The sequence below is a fragment of the Ursus americanus genome, chromosome 25 (assembly GCF_024610735.1).
Source record: "Ursus americanus isolate L20-20 chromosome 25, mUrsAme1.1.p, whole genome shotgun sequence".
Lineage (NCBI taxonomy): Eukaryota > Metazoa > Chordata > Mammalia > Carnivora > Ursidae > Ursus > Ursus americanus.
In genome coordinates this window covers 22854942-22876722 of record NC_142151.1, presented here as the reverse complement: position 1 = coordinate 22876722, position 21781 = coordinate 22854942, and the positions used below count along the sequence as shown (strand labels likewise).

Here is a 21781-nt window from a genome sequence, read left to right as displayed (position 1 = left end):
TTCTCTGGAAGTTGTGGGTCTGTCTATAGAGATTGATATTTAAGCATTGGATCACCTTTTATGAGTGATTGGTCCATCTATATAATTATCTAAATAACACAATTAGCCAATATTCTTTCAAATTATGAGATAATTCTTTAATAATCAAATTAAAATTTTGAATAATTACTTTGTTCACGTTTTTCTTTTTACCTACAGATATTAAAATATCTCATGTCAATCGTCAGTAATTATGAGGCAGTCTTATATTTAGACTTATATTTAGTATATATACTAAACCACTAATATGGATTGTTAGTTTCTAGGGATAATACCCACTGAAATAATTTTTAAAGACAAGGATATAATATATAATACAACATGAAATTTATAATATGTAACATAGCTATACAGCCTATTTTTAAAATATTTTTAATTCTGTATATGTAATTCGGTACATGTATTTTACTGGACAAAATTTAAATTTACAAAGTGTATCTTGGGATATTGGTTATTTTCTTAATAACTTCATAAACAGTTTAGGACGAGGATAAAAAATACTACTTTTTTGAATTGTAGAAAATAATGGAAAGGTTTTTAACACAAGTGTGGGAAATGGATCAATTCTGATACTTGAAAAAATGATAAACTCCCAGTCATTGTATCTGACATCATATTCTTTTACTCTAATTTATGCAATCTAAGACTTATGAATTAAATCTAGTTTTTCTTTCTCACAGACTGAAATAAAGAATATAATTATTCCAATGCATGGTTTTAAACACACACACAAGCATACACACACACACACACACACACACACACACACTTGGGGAGAAGGAACACTCATTATTGATAGTACAAATATACTCCTCTGGTGTTTCTTTGTCTGGAATAAATCTTATGTTAGTTGTCATTAAAAAAACATAATTTTATCAATAATTTTAATGATCTGTTTCATTTAGACCATAGTATCTGGAAACTGTGAACAGTGTATGTGTATTTTCATGTAAATATATGCCTGTCTTTAGTTTTCAATATTTCATTTCTAAAGAGACCCCACTTATCAGGGTCTCTGGCTTATCCTGAGCAGTTTTATCCTTTGAAATTTCTTTCAGAGAAAAATCAAGATAAGCTATGTCACAGTACTTTCCTTTGAGAGCTTTTTCCTTTAGTATCAGTCTTTCCATTACAGAAGTTATATCTTGCATACACACACACACACACACACACACACACACACACACACACACACATGCTAGTTTCTTTTCCATCCAGATCTTAAAATTTTCACAAACTGCTAAATGGAGATGAAAAGAGAATTAATCTAAACATTTGAGGTGACTATTTGAATCTAAAGCAACCTCCTTGTTTAAGATACTATATCATATGAGAATTATTATCAAAGTGAAATTTTCTTTTGTTATTAAATTGATTTGTTGAAGAATTTTTTACCGGTTACTTAATAAGAACTACTATGTGGTGGCTTAGTGGAGCAGTGCATGTTTCAGACAGTATTCTTAAAACCCTAATCCTCAAGATAATTTCAGGTTTGTCTGTGTTTATATATCATGACATAAAGTGGACTTCTGGCAAGCATCCAGTTAATTTTTTCAATGTAGGTAGACCAGATAATGTCCTTCATATACTCTCCTTTCATTCCCCATCAATGGCTTTTTTGTAAATTTTTTTAGGAAAAAAAATTGTTACAGGTGCCCATTGCAGCAGGTCAAAAAAAGGAGGTATACCAGACTTAAACCGATATGGATAATAAGAGACTTACTTTGCGTATGAAGCTGCGTTCTTTGTAACACACTGTGTACATTTTAAAATAGAGCAAAAAGAGGTGTTGACCAAATAATATGATATACTTGTCTTCCCTAGACATTGGGAAATATTGAGTAAGTATGAATGACTGTTACTTGTTTTGAGTCCCTGGACATCCTGAAGCTGAAATCCCTTATATGTGGTATCTGTCATTTCTCCCCAGAGAAGGAAGTCGTGAAAGTTGAGGTGACAACTTCTTTCTTTAAATGTTCCAGGGCAGTAAACAAGAACACCCACAGGAAAACTACCACATCTGAATAGAGGTACTTTCAAGAGGTGCATTTATTTTATTACTGACAGTCTTTTTTCTCTCTCCCTTCTCTCTCCCTCTTTCTCCTGTAGCAGTTATATGCTGCCCAGCTAGCTGCAATGCAGGTATCTCCAGGAGGAAAGCTCCCAGGCATACCCCAAGGCAACCTCGGTGCTGCTGTATCTCCTACCAGCATTCACACAGACAAGAGCACAAACAGCCCACCACCCAAAAGCAAGGTACCCTTTTGAAGAAGCTGCATGTCTTACCATTTAGAGTTTTACTTTTCAGTCAGTGGCATTTATTGAATATCTATTATGTGCCAGCAACTGGGTTAACCTCTGGGTCTTTAAGGAGATAAGAGTCTGCTGGGATTAATAAGGATCGATAACACACATACATTTAGCCATTCATTTATTCAACGAGCATGCATGGATAGCTATAGTAGGAAATGTGAGTGATACAAAGATTTATAAGATAGATATGCTGTACTCAGGTAGCCTACAGTCTTATAAAATAGATACCCATATTCTATGATACAAAATCTTACAGTTACAGATAAGTGCATTGAAAGTTATTGGGACAAAGATGTTACCTTCAGTGAGAGATTCTGGGAGGGGTTTCCCAAAAAAGGGGCAACTGAAATACACCTTAAAATATGAGTACAGACGGAGCATCCAGAAAATGTTTTGTTTAAATATCAGTAACTGTTACAACATGGTGCAGTATGGATATAATTTTAGATATATCATTCATCCAGTGAGATTTTCATGAAAGATATGGAGACAATAATAGTGTTAGAAGTAAGACTATTTAGAAATAGTTTAGTTTGGGGAACTAAGGAAGCATTTTTTTTTTTTTTTAATGAATACTGAGTCTCTGGGCTTTAAAGATTTATTTATTTATTTTAGAGAGAGAGAGCATGAGCAGGGGGAGGGGCAAAGGGAGGGAGAGACAATCCACAGGCATACTCCCTGCTGATCGTGTAGCCCTACACTGGGCTCAATCCCAGGACCCTGAGATCGTGACCTGAGCCGAAATCAAGAGTCGACCACTTAATGAACTGAGTTACCCAGGCGCCCCAAGGAAACATTTCTTGAGAGAACATGGAAAAGGATTGGCAGGGAGAGAATTCAAATATTTACTCCTTGTCTTAGAAGAGAAAAGGAGAAAATTTTAACTTGAAATGTTTTTGTGTTTGTAAGATCTCAAGATCTTAGATGATGATGCATGAATGTATTAAATTCTCTAAAAGAAGACAGAAGAGTAACCATAAAGTATTTTTCCCTGAGATTACTCAGGGAAATGACAACACATATTTTCTATTAGAAAGTAGTAAGTAGAAAACTGACACAGGTGATTTACCCCCAAAATAACAATATTTTGTCTTTTGCTGTATTACGTAGAAAATTGTTTCTGTTCTCCCTTTTCCAAATGCCATATTGGAAATCCCTAAAGAGTAACAGGGTAAGAGTAGTTGAAAGGAATACACAGAGAAAAAAATTTAACAAGTATTGAAAGAGAAAAAAAAACTCCCCCAAGAATTTGTTTTTAATCCTGCTCTAGTCCCCTTTCACAGTTAATCTATTAATTCAGAGGGTGAACTGGGAAAGAGAAGAGATCATTTGGGAAAGTGTACTCCAGTATCCATCTCCCCAAAACTCTTGAGGCGTTTTTCGTATTGTTAAGAGGTAAATACATTTGAAAGTACAGCTTAACCTGGACGAATAACTTAGACTGTGATTCACCAGAAATATGTGCAAATACGTAGTTTAAATTATTGTCCCCACTGCTGGGACATTACGAAATGTACAAACTCACCTTTTAAGATCTATTTCAGCCGTTTAATGGACCTTGCATGTTCTGTGCTTAATGTACACCAAAGATAAGGTCTGCTTTTCTTTATTATCACAGTAGAACATAGTTTTTAAAACTTGGTAGTAATTAAACCTTTGCTAAATAAAATTTAAATCAGTGATATTTTGGGGTCTTCATGGACCAGCAGTTTTAATGTATTGTGTGTACAGACTAATTTTGAGTCAAGTAAATAGCTGTAGCAGCATAATCACTGTCACACACAATAATCCTGTGAGGTATTATTATTCTCTGTTTTTTTACCTTGACTTATTAATGTGATTTCACATCATGCTTCATAATGACACTAAGCATTAGGACATTTCATTTTATGATTTTGGAGTATAAACTTCACTTGTAAATAACGAATGAGATTTTTTTTCTTACCTCTCGAATAACTTTTTATCATTAGTATCTTCTCCCCAAATTACTTACTCAAATAATTGTGAAGCTTTTGATGTCAATCAGCCATTTACGGGTCTATTCATTCATTCATTCATCCATTCAGAGGTTTACTGAGCAGTTGCTGCAGTGATACTTAGGTAACCATGGCAAATGCCCAAGTGATTGCAGGTTAGCTTTGCCAAGACTGCTTTATGAGTTCTATGGTTCTAAACATTCATAGAACCCTATAGACTATGTGCAGAGCAGACAGGTTATCTATGCCAGTGAGAATCTTCTTCCATTTTCTATCGGTTCATGTACCTCCATTTTTCAGTACTAGTGAAAAAGTGAATTATGTTTTTATGCCTCTGGTTATACATAATTTTAAAATATATTTTATAGTTTATCTTTAAAATTCGGTAACTTTTTAAAAATTAGCCTTTGTGAATTTTCTATCACGTAAAGTTTAAGAAAGCTGTAGATGTGTTTCTTCCCATATGCAATTGGGTAAAATGCATACAAAGTTTGCCCAACAGTAAAGTGCCTCTTTTTTGGTAATAACATGATTTAATAAAAACATGTCCCTTCTTTGCTCAGTGTCCACAATCATACTATCTACAACCGCTCTTATTGTCAGAAAAAATGTCTTAAATGTGCTTGTGTTTTAGCTCAGCAGTAAAGTTTAGTGCATTAAAAATAGACCAATTACTGTTGTCACTTTAATGAAGAACGTGGCCAAAAGGATTCAACCAACAGTAAATCAGAAGGACCCATTTCAATACATGAATTTAGTTTCTTGTACCCTGAAACTGACATTTATACATGGCATTATAAACATTTTCATTTCACAAAGCTATTTTACTTATATGAAATAGCTATCATTTATTGCTACATTTATGTTTTTAAACAATCAATTCTTAGTGTCCTGGGGTATTTTCTGTGTGGCTTATTGGTGAGTTTTCATGTCTATTTTAGTATAAAATAGAATTATTTTATTAATGGGCTTTGTGTGACTGCATACCTACCTGACATAAACCAAACTAATGGTTTACATTTAAGATATATTTATTGTTTGGAACAGTGGAATTGTCAGCCACATCCAGGTGATGGTGTAAAAAAATGATCTTATTGGCAGCTGTCAAAAATCATCCATGTTCTCTGGGTTTTATTGCCTGCCCTACTTCCTAGGTGTGCCTTTGCCTTTGACTCACAACTCTAGAGAAGGACACAAACAAAACTTATTTGCAATTTGCAAAAAATGGAAGGGGGGAATCAAAAGGAGGGGGCTCCAAAAGACTGTAAAATTGTACAGCATGAGTCCTCTGATGCATGCTGTTTTCAATCTGCTGTGTGCCAGTTGGAGGCTTGGGGAGTGTGTGCGCGCACGAGAAAGGATAATGCTGAGAAATGATAGAGTGGCTGTGACCTCCAAGCTCAGCCTGGAAATCCAAGACATTGATTTCACTTAGCATTCCTGCTGAGAAATCTGGCGGAGTTCAGTTGTAATAAAAGAACAAGATTCTGTTCTAATGGTAATGGCGTATGACAGACATATCACTTTGTCTGTCCTCAGCACCAGAGAGAGGAGAATTGGAGAAAGGTCACCTGACCTGCCTGTGGTGTTGTACGAGTGCTGTACTGAGCTTTGAACTGCCGCCCAGGAACATAATTATTTATAATATTAAATGATAAAGAAACCTTTAGAGGGTTCACAATGAACCTCTAAAAACTGCAAACAGGCATTGTGTTCTGTAAATATGAAAACACAAAAAGAAATCTGGTCTCTTCAAAATCTGCATTGGAGAATATGGGTAGCGTTGCATGTTGAGTTATATGTCCTTGAACTTACTGCTTATGAACTATTTTCATTAATACCTAACATATTGTCATTGGTTAATTTCTTTTTCTTTCTTTCTTTCTTTCTTTCTTTCTTTCTTTCTTTTCTTTTCTTTTCTTTCCTTTTCTTTTCTTTTCTTTTCTTTTCTTTTCTTTTCTTTTAATGCCTTGACTTTATTAAGAAAAAGACAAGAATCTATTTTGCCAACGATTAGAAAATTAAGGTCATCAGCAGATTTTTAAAATTTCTCAGGTGTTACATAAAACCCTTTTAAATACATGTACACTTGTCTCTTTAGAAAATGTTAGCTTTTTCCCCTCTGGTTTCTATTCCAGGACCATTCTTTTCATTAACCAACTAAAAGAAATATATTTGGCTCTTCAGAGATATTCTCGTAGCTCGTGTGTCCTCACAGCTAGTTTATTGCTGAACATTGGTAAATAACTTTGAATGAAAGTAGGAAATAATGAACTTTTGTGTAAGGAATCTTGTTTAAAAGAAATATTAGAAATACTACCTTTCATATTAAAGAAAATTATTTAGTTAAGGTATTGTTTAGCTGTATTGGTCCTTAAATCTCACATACAGTATTACTGCTCTGAATCTGTTTAAATTCCTTAACAAATGTTTAAATTGATTTGTTTATACTTTCGCATTTTGCCACAGGATGGATTAATGTATTAGTGACTTTCAGTTCCCCACCAACATATTTCCTTATTTATAAATTACTTTCTGAATTATTTGTTGCAGTCTTTTAAAAACCTAGGTAGCCTTCTCTGTGATAGGAACTAATTTCTCAATAACATTTGTTTTGTAAGAATGAATTATTTCTTTGAAAAATAGTAGAATCAATGTCAGCCTTAAAATAGTTATCTTAGAAGGAAGAATATTTTTACGCAGTTTCAAATACCACTCACACAACTGTTGGTAATGAATAGACTCATAATCCCATGTTACTGAGGGATTCTCCTGTGTCGTAGATGTGCTGACCATCTGAACTTTCCATTTTAAGTGATTTGCCATTGTGAAAGTAGCCACCTCTTAGAAAAATTATAAGAGCAACTTGTAAATACTATTAAATGTCTCTTGGCATTTGATGAAAACTTGTATATTGCCTGCAACAACCAAGAGTAGTTAGTTTGAAAAGCTGATGACAAGAGAGAACTCCTAGGTGCTTCTCTTTTCCCTCTGCTCTGACCCTAGTCATACTCCCCGGTCACAGTTGTGTCTCTATCAATGACAGCAGCGCATGGATTGTCCAAATCAATTCTTTTTTGTTCTTTTCAATACTTCTAGCAGTGATGTTCCCATTTGCTCAGCAGTAGCATCTGGGAGTTATGACAAGGGAAAGAAATATTTTCCAACAAGCCAGAAACAGCCCTAGCCAGTTGATCAGACACAACAATCAGATTCTTTCAGCTGCAATATCCTTATAAATATTGCTTGAAGTTCAGAAGCAAGAAGTGGAACTATATTGTTATCAGATCTTGTTTCACAAGTGTAGCAATGAAGATCTTTTCTGATTTGGTGACCAGGTGCTTGTGATAATAATGTCAGACTTGCCAATGACTCTTATTAAGGCACCTATTTTTTGTTGTAATGGTAGCAATCACATAGTTTCATGCTGTCAGATAAGCATCACATCAGTACATACTCGTCTGCAGGGTAGAAGTTTGTAGCTTAATACTATGAGTCACAACCTGTGGTTCACATACAAGATTATTTAGCCTTATGTTGGGAGCATGAGAAATCAGAGGATAGTCATGATTCATCTTAAGTGAAAATTAGTTCTAACGGGAGATTTAGGAAATAAAGCTTTTTGCTAACTTTGAGACAGTGTTCTGTAATGCCAATTGAGGAGAAAGGCTGAATATAAAAGTACACATGCAGTGTAAGCACAATTAAGTTGAACCACCACCAACACAAACTATATGACAAAAACATTCTTTAATGATAAAGCGTAAAAATTCAAAGCGATTTTGTAAGTTTTAAATGGCCCAGAAAGTGCTAAAGCCTTCACAGGAGTGCGTCCATGACGAAAAGTTTGAAAAGCACTGTTGAATACAACTACAACTTCATTTAGTGTTTTTCACATTTTATCTGGCCACGAAAAGTTTCAAGTGGTAGTAGTTGCTAGAGATGTAATTTCCAATATGCACAAGTTCCTAGAATACTACCATTTGACTTATTCTTAGACATTTTCAGGACAAGATCACAAATAATCATTCTTGACTACACTGGGCTGGAGTTGGCCTCTGAGTGTGGTATCTCTAACTATTCCAGAGTACTTAAATAGTATCAATAAGAGAGGAGCTGCTGTTCATCTACAAATATGAGATCAAATAAAATCGCTGATCCGTGGTGAAACTGTTGGACTTGGTACTTACGGATTTCATTTTTCCTAAAACTTCAGAACAGAAGGGGATGTTAGCCTCAGCTAATTATAACCACATTCAAATTGCCCATTTTCTATTCTTATGCTTTCAACGCTGTCTGGCATATCAATTAAATGCTAGAATCTCCCCGATACCTTGCTCTGTACAGCTGCTTTGTGCTTTGTTGAATAGCTGTCGAAAACCCCTCTCTCTCCGGTATGTCAATAACTGTGAAATAACCATTTTGTGAGCCTTTGAGATGTGATATGGATGTGTCATACTCAAGAGGTGAATTCATTTGAGCAGAATCACCCCATAGAGTTAAACTGGAAATGTACCCATTATCATTATCATCACTTCCTGGGTGGGACATATGTACAGTGAATATAACATAGTGGCCCTGTCATTTTAAATAAAATAGTTTTCTTTTTGCGGTCCCGTGTTGCTAAACTGAAATATGTTAAATGAAGTGTTATCAGCAGAACCCCTGTGATGAGCCGCCTCCTTTCCTTTTCATCTGTATTCAGTTGACAGGAATCTCAAACAGCTAGGTACTTAAACAAAAGCTCTTCTGAGCACAGTGGTATTAAATGACCAAGTAGGTCATTTGGTGATATATTCTTATGACTCAGGAACAGAGGGGTTGGTCATATTTGTAACATGAAAACAGTAAAAATTATAAAACAAAAAGATGGACCAGTCATAATCGTGGTGTTTTGGGTTTTTTTTGTTTTGTTTTTGTTTTTTAAAAAGGCAAAATATACAGAGGGATTTAGGCAATGTTCTTTGAATTCAACTGGCCTGGCCTGTGTCCCCCAGTACATTGAGCTTGTTTTGACAAGAACCTGTCTTGAACACAGCAGCCAGCTCTGACGAGCCACGTCAAAGCTTTTTAATAATGCAAACAGTGGGGAAGGCAAGAGGGTGTGGAGCATGCGCAGACACAGGAAGAGGCACACAATCACATTTTCTCAATGCAAGTTGCCCTCTAAACTAGGTCCAACCCAAAGAAGAGTCACCATCCAAAAAGCTGAGATTAAGGCATTTTAATTTTAAAACCAGGCAGTTCAAAACTAAATAAGAGAGATAGGAAGGAAAAAGAGCAACATGAAAGGACGTCCCTGTGTAGGAGGAGGGTCTAGTTCAACCTCAGTGAACATCGTGGCTGCAAAGGATAAGTCATTACTATGTCAGAGACTGAGAACGCAAAAGCACACTTCTGTAGTTACCTTTCTTTTGAGAAAAGCATTTATAATTGCAGCTTCCTAAAATGTACTTCAAATCAGCTCAAATCCTTTATTTTCTACCCTAAGGAAATGACCAGTGCCTCATTCGAGCTGATTATTGACCCCTTTCCGTCGCTGTAGGCCATACATGGCTGGAACTGTTTTGAGTGGAGAATTGAGAAGAGAAACCATGCAGGACTCCTCTAGACCTTAGAGTTGATTCTCTTTATTTAATCAAATACGTCTGCTGACACATCTTTCTTATTCATAAATAGGAAGAATTTTAGTCTCTCTCATATAGATATGTTTTTAAAATGACAACAAATATCAATGTCCTATTTAGATTGATGGAAAATAGCATAAATACGTATTCATTAGCTATATTTTTTCAATAGATTTTTTTCTCTAAAGGGAACAAAGCATTCTATAGTATTTTTAAACACTAAAAATGGAGAGTGGAAAGAAAACACAGTAATTAGAGGTAGATGTAAGAGTCAAAAAAATGAAAGAGATGTACCATTCTAAACTGAAGACAAGTTCACAACCCAGAGTATTCGGAAGTGTCATTTATCTAGCAAAATATATCAGTCATTTTACGTATAGATGTGTAGAAGCTTAAGTAAGAAGGACACCCAGACGGAATTCGGTCCACCACGAGTAACTGCCTCACGAGGTCACTTCGTCGCCACTCCATGAGGTGGTATCATTTTATTCAGCATAATTCTTATGTCACAATATTCTTATTTAAATAGAATTGTAATCAGCTTTCTAGGATTTTAGCTTGTGGTTCCACTGAATGACAGTTACATTTGTTAGTACCCTTTCAGTTGCAAGTAATAGAAAACATAACCCAAACTGGATCAAGTAGAAAAGAAATGTATTCACTCATATTAAAAAGAAAAATTATCCTGACTTCAGGCCTGGTTTAATCAGGAGCCCAAATAGTATCGCGTGGAAGTGTTTCCTATCTCTTAGCTCTGTTCTTTTCTCATTCTTAAAGGAGTGTTCTTTTTCAGTGTTTTATAGCACCCTATGCTTACATGTATCATTCACTGATTCAACAAATATTAATTCATGCCTATCGTGTGTCAAGTTCATTCAAGCCCAGAGAACTACCTCCTGTAGCTATGAGCAAAACAGTGTGTCCTCTTAAGAGCTTACGGTCTTAAGAGAAAGAGACAAAATGGGAGCAATTAAACAAATAGATAATTTCAAATATTGTTAAGTGCTATGAAGAAAATAAAACATAGTATAAGATAAAATTCCTGGGGATAAGCAAAGAAATCTTCTTGAGACTGAGATATAAAGCAAATCCTGTCTGAGACCTAAATCACGAAAAGAAAAGTACCTGCAAAGGTCTGGGGAAAAGCTATTCTGAACAAGAGGAACAGCAATTGCAAAGACCCTAATATGTGAGTGAGGTTGGTAAATTCAGGGCTTGGAAAATAGGCTGGAGTAGTAGAATGCCGTGAACATGAGGGAGAATGATAAGAAATGAGGTTGAGAATGAAAAAGACCAGGATGTAGGACTTCTTGATAAGTAGTTTAAACTATATTCTAAGTGCATTCAATTTAGAGAGAAATAATAGGCTTTCCATTCACCATACCATTTATTAATCTGTAAATTGTAATTACCTATTCGTTGTCTTCCTTTCTTAGGGTATTATGTTTTTGAGGCAAAGGAAATTTTTTTTCTTTTATCCCTTGGGCCAATTAATTAATAGTCTAAGCATCTCTACAATACTTCCCTAGAAATACTGTGGAATTTGAGCCTAAATGACATATATTGAACCTTGCCATTGGAAAGACAAGACACTTTAATTTGGCAAATGTCTATTAATTGCCTATGAAGTGTCAGTCAGAGTCCTAGGACCTGAAGATGTTGGCACATAGTGTAGACAGATCTCTGCCCTCATGGAGCATGGAGTATATTGTGAGGTATGTGGTCAGGGTATGGATGGAAAAAGACAATTATGTATAGCCTATTAAAGGCAGCAAGTAAGTGCCAGGAGTGTAGATTTAACCTAAAATATTTTCTGGGTTTTCTTCAGATTCGCTTACTTTATCAGGTTTTTTTTCATTAGTAATATAAGAAAACACACACCCTTAATAGTTCCTGTCACCACCTATATGAAGCAAATTGCAAGTTTGGGTTTTTGGAGTGATATTTTGGTACTAACACTAACACATGAGCATTGATTCAAATGTAGACACCTTAAAAATTATAATTACTATTTACTAATGATCATAAGGGTTTTGGAACTCTTATTTTACTTTATGTCTTTTGATCATGTTAATAAGGCACATAAGAAAACAGACCCTAATTTCTAATTAATCTGATTTTTGCTTTTAATATTTTTAAAAATTTTTGATTTTTACCCAAAACTTTATAACCCAGTATGATTTCAACAGATCTGCCAAATGCAGCAGACTTTTAGCTAGCTTAAAAAAACATCAGTGAAAAATGTGCTACAATCTTTTTTTGTGTGTGCTACAGGCTTAAAACAACTATAAATGAGTATTTTTAAATTATGAATAGCATCATTTTCATCATTAAGTTAAACCTGCAATCTCCTGAATTGAGTATTTTTGAGAGGACAGCTTTCTTTGAAAATCTCTCTCTCTTTCCCTGTTTCCTTTCCTCTATCTCTCCCTCTCTTTCTTCCCCTTTTCCTTCCTTCCTTTCTCTAGTTAAAAACTTCATTAAAATCACACTTGTCAGGTAAACATACAATGCCACCAACTTAAAAAAAACCCTATAGGGGCGCCTGGGTGGCTCAGTCGTTAAGCGTCTGCCTTGGGCTCAGGGCGTGATCCCAGCGTTCTGGGATCGAGCCCCGCAACAGGCTCCTCTGCTAGGAGCCTGCTTCTTCCTCTCCCACTCCCCCTGCTTGTGTTCCCTCTCTCGCTGGCTGTCTCTCTCTCTCTGTCAAATAAATAAATAAAATCTTTAGAAAAAAAATTCTATAAAGTTTCCATAAAACTTCTATCAATAATGTGATTATTTTCTTGTAAAAATTCTTAGTAAAAATTAGTTTATGGTTTATTTAAGCATGCACATTTATAATGCACTTAAAATTCTATTTATTTTACTGATAGTGAGTTTATATACAAAGTTCTACTAATATCTGTATTATTGGATTATAGTCTATAAAATGAGATTTTTAGTTACACCTGTTTTCCCATTTTTTCATGTGCATATGCTATGGAAGCAGCCTTAATTGTACCTAACAAGAAATAGAGACTATTTTAATCCAGAGCCTATCCAAAAAGTTGTAAGATAAGTAAATTCTCCATCAACATTTATATAGTTTCTCTTTACTGGCAATAGTCAGTTGAAAAACATAGTTATTCTTAATTACAGCTTTTTAAACAAAGACCAGAAGTTTTCTGAATTGATTAGTATTAAATGTGAAAAAAAAAATGTCTTCAACAGATACACAATGAGTGATATAATTCACATTGACTATGAATTATTGTTTAGGGGCTGCTTAATATGATCAGGGGAATTTATAAGCATGTATTCCTTACCTTACATATCTTAAAGTGTGAGGACATAGGAGAAACAGAATAGCATTCAAAATATAGAATAGCTCTTGTTTTTGGACCTAGGAAATAATTTTATGACTCTTTTATACTTGAAATATTTGAAATTTTTTCTATATTGCATAAGAATTTTTCTCACAGAAAATTTAATCTTAGAAATATTAAATTTAAAAAGTGCATTCTTACTGGCTCAGAGTATTGAGTATTGCTAAGAACTTGTTTAACAGAGTACCGCTTAGAAAGGAGCATGCCTAAAAACGCAAGTGTCTAAATATCACGACCAGCGAACAGCTTCCCTTAACCTGAATCCTAAGGTATCGTAAAGTTCTCATGGGAAGAATGTGCCCCTTTCTAGTCCTGGACCTCCTTGTAGATAATATAATTGGATGCTTCTTAGAATTACACACCCCTCCTTATGAGCTGCACGACTTACAGTTACACTATCCCACAGCTTTTAGCCCTTGACTACGGACTAGCTAATTCCACTGAGTGACTTTTGCAGAACCCAACAGTTAAAAACATACCCTTTATGACTTTTGTTTTTCAAAAGGAGAAAGATGGGATCTCTAAATTTAGAAAAAAAATAAAGACCACAGTTTTCATTTTACAAGTCTTACAATACCAAAATAATATGAAGGGGGAAAATGTATACTCATATAGATAAAAATTCATTTTCCCTCAAACTGTTAGCCAATACCAGAAAATACTAAGAACCTACAGTTTTGTAAAACCACAAAATATTTTTTTATTAAAACTCTGTTGTAGTTCTTTGCAAGACCAATTATCAGTACTGGGATTCTGTATGAGACTTTCATTTAAATTGGGGCTTTCAATACCAAGAATCTCATTTTTTCTAGTTCATTATATAATTTGAGCTGTTATGGTTTGTTGTACAATTTTGATGACTTTTGGCAGTGTAGATATTTCATAAATAGGAGAAAAAGAAATGAAACCAAAAATAGAAAGGATGAAATACTGCAAAAATTTTTCTCTTGTGGTATTTCCAGTAGCACTTAAAATAACATAAGAAAAATATTCTGTTGTGAAGTATGTATAAAAGCATTATGACAGCAATAGGGATGTCCTTAAATAAGTACAGATTTGTGTTTTCTATACTTCTCCGTGTAACTCTTTTGAGGATCAAAGTTTCATTTTAAGTCAGCAGGAGCTCAATATTCAGGTCAATCCTATATAAATACAGGGCAAGACAAGAATTTTGGGTCAGCTGATGGAATTTTTAGTGACAGTTTTCATGTAAATAGTGCTGTCATTTATCTAAAAAAATGATAATTCTGATCCAATTTTAAGAGAACCACTGGCTAATTTTTGCTTGGTTTTGCTTGGATTTTTTTCTATTAGCTTTCCTAGAGTTTCACTGAGCTAGAATTCTGGTCTGTTATATCAGGGACTATAATTTATGGACTGGCAATAAAATAATTAGAGAAAAAATCAATTTCATTGGATTGATCATATTAGATACACTTCCTTCATCCATTGAATTTTAAGTGGCTGGCCCATAATATGTGCTCAATAAATGGTAACTAAATTACATGTTTATATTATACAGCTCGATCTTAATAATATGGATTTAAACTGTAGTTATCACTCTTTGTGATGTAGTTTTCACAATATGTCTATTTTTGTAGGTAAATTATTAATACTACAAGATCTAAGAGAATGTACCTGTATAAGGATTTTTTTTAATTCAGAAATATGTTTTTGTAGCTATTTTCAGGTGAACTTTTAGGTCTTTTGGTGTAACCATGTTATTTTCTAGAATTCTGGACATATATAAAATACTGGAAATTTAATGAGATAAAAAGAAATAGTTAAGAAGGGTTTTGAGATATTCTTTCAAAATGTACTTGAATCCTATTTTAAAAAACCAGATCCACTTACAACACATGGTTAATAAAATATGACTTAGTTTACATAAGATATCTTCAACTGGAAAAAGAGGAATGAGAATATCTTCTTTTGAAAAAAGACATTTTCCAAGCAATAGACTTTACAGTGCTTGAAACAAAGCTATATGTTTCTTCACTGGCTTATATAATTTTTTTTTAAAAAACTGCATAATGACTACGTTATTCATAGATGAGGTTCATAGATTCACTTTTAGAAGTTACTTTTAGAATATTTTCTGAGGTTTATTCAGTAAACTTTTTGAGTACCTATGATATGTGGGACAGTATGGTAGACCCAAAAAAGAATATAATTAACACCTTGTACAGTGTAATGGGGAAGATGAACAAACTTAAAAAATAAAATACTATAGACTAAGTCCTGGTCAAAGAATAATATGGAGGTAAGGGGGAAAGTTTCCAGCACAACCTGGGGAGAAATAGGAGAATGAAGGCACATTTTCTGTGCCATTTAGAAGGTTTTTCAAGGAAATAACAGCCTCTAGCAAGGCATGTAGGAATGAAAGAACAGAGTGTTGGGTTTCATCTAAAGAAATAAGGTGATCTGTAATGCATGTCTAGAACATTGGGGAGTGTAGTTAAGAAGCACACAAATGTAAGGAAAAGTGTCCAAAGGATGAAGTCTAACCTCCTTGGCGTTCTGTGATCCAGCCCCACTCACCTCATGAGCTTGATTTTTTTACTTCTGCCTTTCTCCCAATCCCAGCAGTTTTGTGCTCCATGTGGAGTCACTTCCTCATGTATCATGTTGTTTCTCCACTTTTTTGCCTATGTTTGTGCCACTCCAGCTCTCTGGGGTCCTTTTGCCCTCTTCATTCCACTTTTCCCTCTTGCCTTGTGCCTCCTCTAAGATCTATCTCAGCTATCACCTCTACGTAGAATTTGCTACTCCGTCATATGTGACTCCGCCACAGGGATACAGACTCCTTGCTTTGTATCCCAGCGCCCTTATCAACTCTTGATTGCAACTGTGTTCCATTGTGTGATTCTGAGTCTCTTCAGCATAGGGACTATCTCTTATTCATTCTTAGCGCCAAGCATACTAATTGACATGCAACCATTGTTCTAGTTCTGTTAAAAGAATAAACAAACAAACAAATAAGAAAAACATCTTTGGAAATAAACCAAGATGTTATATTCAGACATGTGACTGAATTTGGGGCCCCTTAGTGGAAGTATCCAAAAGTCAGTGGCTTGAATCATTGGAGGATTATTTCAACGCAGCATGAGAAGAATAGGATTGTACCTGTGAAAAATGAAACTAACAATGCCATTATACTATGTAGAAAGACTGTGTACATAGGAAGATTATGGAACCTAAAAGTAAAATTTGTCATTGTTTATCCCGACAATCTACTTGAGAAACACTGGATATAGGAAATGGGGACATTCTGGTCATTGGAGAGATATGGTCTGTAGTTGAAGCATGCATAATTTACTAGTACTTACTATGGTCTGAATGAAGCACTTACTATATTTCTTTCTGCCCTGATTCTTATTGCTAAATTTGCTTTTTCAAGTATCTTCAAATTAGGAAAATTTTACCTTAAAAAAACTCAATATTCTGGCCAGGTATAAATTAATTAATTGGCGTTTTGGTTTACATATTAGCGTCTTGGGTTTGTTTAGTATAAATACATCTTCAAGTGAATGACCTCCCTTACAGACACTGGAGAATTAAGTGGATGCTAAAATGAAAGGCTTTATACTAATATTGGCTAGTTTTGTTATATTGTTTAATTGACAGTTAAATGAAGTTTTAGGCAGGAAGATTATTTTGTTTTTCTCTCTCTTTTTTTAAGTTTATCATTCTCCATTTCTCTTTTATGCCAAACAAACTAGCTTAAATATGGCAGAGAAATATTCCACCTATACATGCTCATATATTAGTTTATATTCTCTCTATATAAAAATATCTGTGTGTGTGTGTATATATATATATATATGTATTTCATCCCTTACTACAAGAATCAAGAATATCCATTCATGGGGCGCCTGGGTGGCTCAGTCGTTAAGCGTCTGCCTCTGGCTCAGGGCGTGATCCCGGAGTCCTGGGATCGAGCCCCACATCAGGCTCCTCTGCTATGAGCCTGCTTCTTCCTCTCCCACTTCCCCTGCTTGTGTTCCCTCTCTCATTGGCTGTCTCTCTCTCTGTCAAATAAATAAATAAAATCTTAAAAAAAAAAAAAAAAGAATATCCATTCATTTTATTTGGCAACTCACGACCCAAAGCAACATTTAAAATAAGGTCAAATCTAAAATAAATGCACTTATTCTTTCTCCTTAGTTCTGTCTAGGAGATATGATCAAAACTCTTATGTAATGATATCATTACAGTTGCTATATAAAATCTTTTATGCCATCCAGACTGTGAAATGTATTATTCTTTTAATGTTATGGGTTGGGAAAAATTAAACGTGAGGCATTACAGCTGAGTTTCACTACACATTAATTATTTTAATTGCCTATTTCTTAAATGAATATCTGATAAATCAATCTTGCAATTCTTCATGCTTCATGACATGCTTAACTCAATACAGACACTTAAGAATCATTATGCTGTGAGAGCTTTAATACAAATTTGAGATCATTATAATTAAAATCAGACTCTTACCTGATGCTCAATTCTAAGCTTTTTCATCTTTATTGAATTTTCTTTGGCCTATACCTTGAATTTAATATTATAACAGTGATAGGCAGAATATATAATCAAGCTAAGCATCTTCAATACATTGAGAAAAAAAAAATTTTGCCTTTAGAGCGCAACATAAAAACTGGCCCTAATTGACATTCTATACAAATAGTTATCACCCCTTAAAATTCTTTAAAGACAGCAGTTCCCTCCTGGTCACTGCCATGAAGACAAAGAATGCCTTAATGACTCTATTGAGGTTATCATTAAAATAAAAGGAGATTTGCAGACATTGGCTATAAATCACTATAAGATGGCCTGTGGGTAACCTTTGACACAACTCATTTGAAATAAACCTGGGATGGATTCATAGCCTTTGGTCAAGCCAGTAGGTGGGCTAAAGGTCTTTTCTATCCTCTTCTTCATTTCTTGCAATATTAGTTCCTTTCTAAATGACTGGACAACATTTGGATGTACATAAATGGACATGTGTTTTATGTTGAAACAAAATAGGTATCAAATAATAGTGTTGAGGATGCTTATACATTTGCTTCAAATATTTACTCTTTTATGATATACTTTAGATATATGAATACATTTGGAATTTACTCCTAGCTGCTTTGGTAAATTATTTCATGATTTAGTATTACAAACATTTTGCAAGGGTTCAGACTAATATTACCCAAATTAAGCTCTGCATGGTCTCTGTCACAATGGGGTATAACAATTTCTTTAGAATGAAGAAGAAATTACAAGATTTCAGTTGTTAGTCTGATTTTTCACAGAAATTATTGCTTAACAATCCTTTACTCTGTTGACATTTAGATGGTAGAGGGGCAGTTCTGGAAAGTTGCCTAGGCTTACATGCCAGTGACGGTTCAAGTCCCAAGCTTACTAAAGTTATGACCATTTGACAAATTTTTAAATATCTCTACTGTCAGTTTCCTTATCTGTGAAATGAGAATGATGATACCTTACACTCTTGCTGTCATACTAAAATAAGACAAAATGTATAAGGATGCTTTGTAACTAGTAAAGTTATTTAGATGTCAGGAAGTAAAGTGAACAGTATTAGAAAATCAGCATTAAGACGAACAGATATAAAAGTATTCAAATTATTTTAAAAATGTATTAATATTTAGTTTACTAAACTTATTAGATGTACTTTTGTACGTTTTGTAATATTTAACTCCTCGCAAATATTAATGTAACAAATAGTATATAGGACCGTAAGCATTTATTTCTTCTTGGGAAATTAGGTCTCTTCAGGACAAAATCAGGATTTCATTTGGAGTAAATAGACGTTCCCAGGTGAAAGTTGCATAATCCCTGTTTTCAATGAGACATATACTATGCCTTTTCTTTTATTCATTCTCTAATAGGTTAATTATGAGAGAAGTAGAAAGGAAAAACACTTTAAGTTGATCGTAATTGGAAAATAATTGTTTTTGATTAATATTTTGGGGAAGGGAAAACGATCTTTATTTCTAGGAAAAATCCTCTAATCCCAAATAGCAAATTTTATAGGACCTAATATTCCAAGAGCTCATGCCCTTGATACCTTTTCGTGTTTTCAGAAAAGGTGATGTGAGGATCCAAGGATACGGGAATTATAACGTTCTAAAAAGGTTTTTTTTAATTGCATTTAAGTTAAGCGTCTAAGATTTAAAATCCAAATCCCAATTCTAGACTAGTAAATCAATCACAGTGACTCTTGGTCTAAATCATCCAGACTGAATGAAATATAATTTTTTTTCAAAAGAACTGCCTACATGACGCTCTTGTAGATTAATCACAATGATATTTCTTTAAGTATTAAAATTTCATATCAACTTCCATAGCCTTAAACTGTTTTATCATTCAGTATCTGTATATTGCTTCACCAACTGGAATATAAATGCCTTCTTTCCCATGGCTAGCGTTGCTGGGAATAATGCCTAAAAGATACTTTTGAAACAAATTAAAGAGTAACCCTACCACATGAGGAAAAAAAGCAAGCCCAGGGCAAATGGGACAAGTCTTCTAATTCTATACAGAAAGGAAAATCGTGAATACTGCCCTTAATCTGAAGGGTGAGAATCAAGTCTGGGTTAAAGCAAGTGGGAGTGAGAGAAGTGAGTTTTGCATTTAAATTTTCTCTTTGCTCATCTTTGGACTTTACCCTTTATCTTCAGTGACTGCTTCTCTTTCTCTGTCTGCAATGAATAGAGTGGAAAGAGTTGTAGTTTAGATGTAGCGACCTAGTAAAATTTCAAGTTAAATTAATAGGCAGCCTGTCCCTGAGAAGTGCCTGACAATGGCTCTTTTAGCTGACATCTCTAACTAGAAAACAGTGCATCCCAGCGATGTCAAGCCTTCAACTCTAGGGGAAAGCAAGAAGAAAGGGGAGCAAAACTCTGGAGACTGGAAAGAACTATGAAATTCAAGTAGTGAGAAGAATTCATCTGAAGAGATTTAAATGTGGAGGGATACGTTACAGTAGGGCATGTGTTCCTATCATTCACTAGACAAAGTGACAATTAAAGCACTTTATGAGAAAATTTTAAAACACTTTATGAAAAAACAATAGAAGAAAAAATTTATCAAGGGTTTGTCATTGATTAGTCCTAACTATCCATGTAATTAAGATTTAGGAGTTGATATTTAGTATTTTTTCCACTTAAGACTGTATGTGCATGATAAAAACAATTAATATACTAATGCCTGCCCTCAAGAAAGTTGTACTGTAAAGATGAGTGCTCAGATCATCCATAAACATCCCTTTAAAGAATAAAGCCTCCTGAAATTATTTAAACTCTGATTATTTTGCAATCAACATTTCAAGAAAACAACTAATTCAATAAAATGAAATACAATGGTTTGTTAGTAATAGGGTGCTGCCTTAGTCTTCCCTAACTTTCTTTCTTTGTGTCTCATTCACCTTCAAATCCATTGCACACCTGCGTGCACACATATATGCACCCATACACACGTATCCATCTTTCCCCAAGGTTCTATGCCTTAGACAATTTGGCCCTTACTCAAGTCTCCCAAATAGACACAATGCACTGGTTAACTGTCCCAACTGTCATTAATTGTTAAATAGTAATAGTGGGTCCACCAGACTATGGGGGATTTGTACCCTTTAGAATCCGTACATGCATATAGGTAAGCATTGGTAATGAGGCTTTTATTTAATAAAATGAGAGTGACTATTAAGTGACATACACATGATTATGCCTACTCGCTCTTTTCCCTTTTCTCCCAGGATGGCCATCTAAAGTTGGTTGATCTGCTTATAACCAGATCAAACTTTTCTTAGTATCTATAAAAACTTAAATCCCTAAAGAACCACAGGTATTTTTGAAAAGAAGTTTTTTTAGCCTTCTAAGGATCTTCCAAAGTATTTAATTTTGTTTGTTTTCTTTCAAGATCCAGTCATTCTTTCAATGTTTTTTCCCGTGAGTAACAGACCTCCAAGTGGGATGGGGGAACAGAGAATTTATACTCATTTGTATTGGTGTTATTTATATTGCTCTGCTGTCCTTTTGATACTAATTCCTTTTGTAGATTCAGGCAGAGAGGTGGTTGTGCTCATTTTGTACACTCAGGTCCAGGTAGAGGTGCCGCCCCCCAAATGCATGTGGTAGTAGAATCTGATCAGCGTGGCTTCTATTTTCTTAGAGTTTACTTTGTAAAGCTGTATTGCTCCGGGAGCTTCTGCTTTATTGTTTTGTGAATCCATTCCATCATTTGATAATTTTGTAGTCTTGATTAGTTCTTTTTCACTTATCTTCAAGGGAAACTAACAGGAAAGTAACAGTGACAAATGTTTTTTGGTTATGTGTTTAAGGACTGATCAGGAGGTGCCAAGAAAACATTATGTTCTTTCTATACATGGAGTGACCAACTCTTTAATTTCAGTTTCTCTAAAGTATTTTTAAAAAGCTTTTGGAGGTTTACATTT

General features: G+C 34.5%; 1 protein-coding gene across 19 annotated transcripts in view; it reads left to right on the top strand.

Annotated features, from left to right (window-relative positions):
- Positions 1-21781, top strand: part of SOX5 (SRY-box transcription factor 5) — a 963841-nt gene that overhangs the window by 890333 nt on the left and 51727 nt on the right. For all 19 annotated transcript variants that reach the window (XM_045811725.2, XM_045811726.2, XM_045811732.2 and 16 more), the window contains one exon: positions 2149-2295. In XM_045811725.2, coding sequence (XP_045667681.1) covers positions 2149-2295 — 147 coding nt within the window. The remainder of the gene's footprint in view (positions 1-2148; positions 2296-21781) is intronic.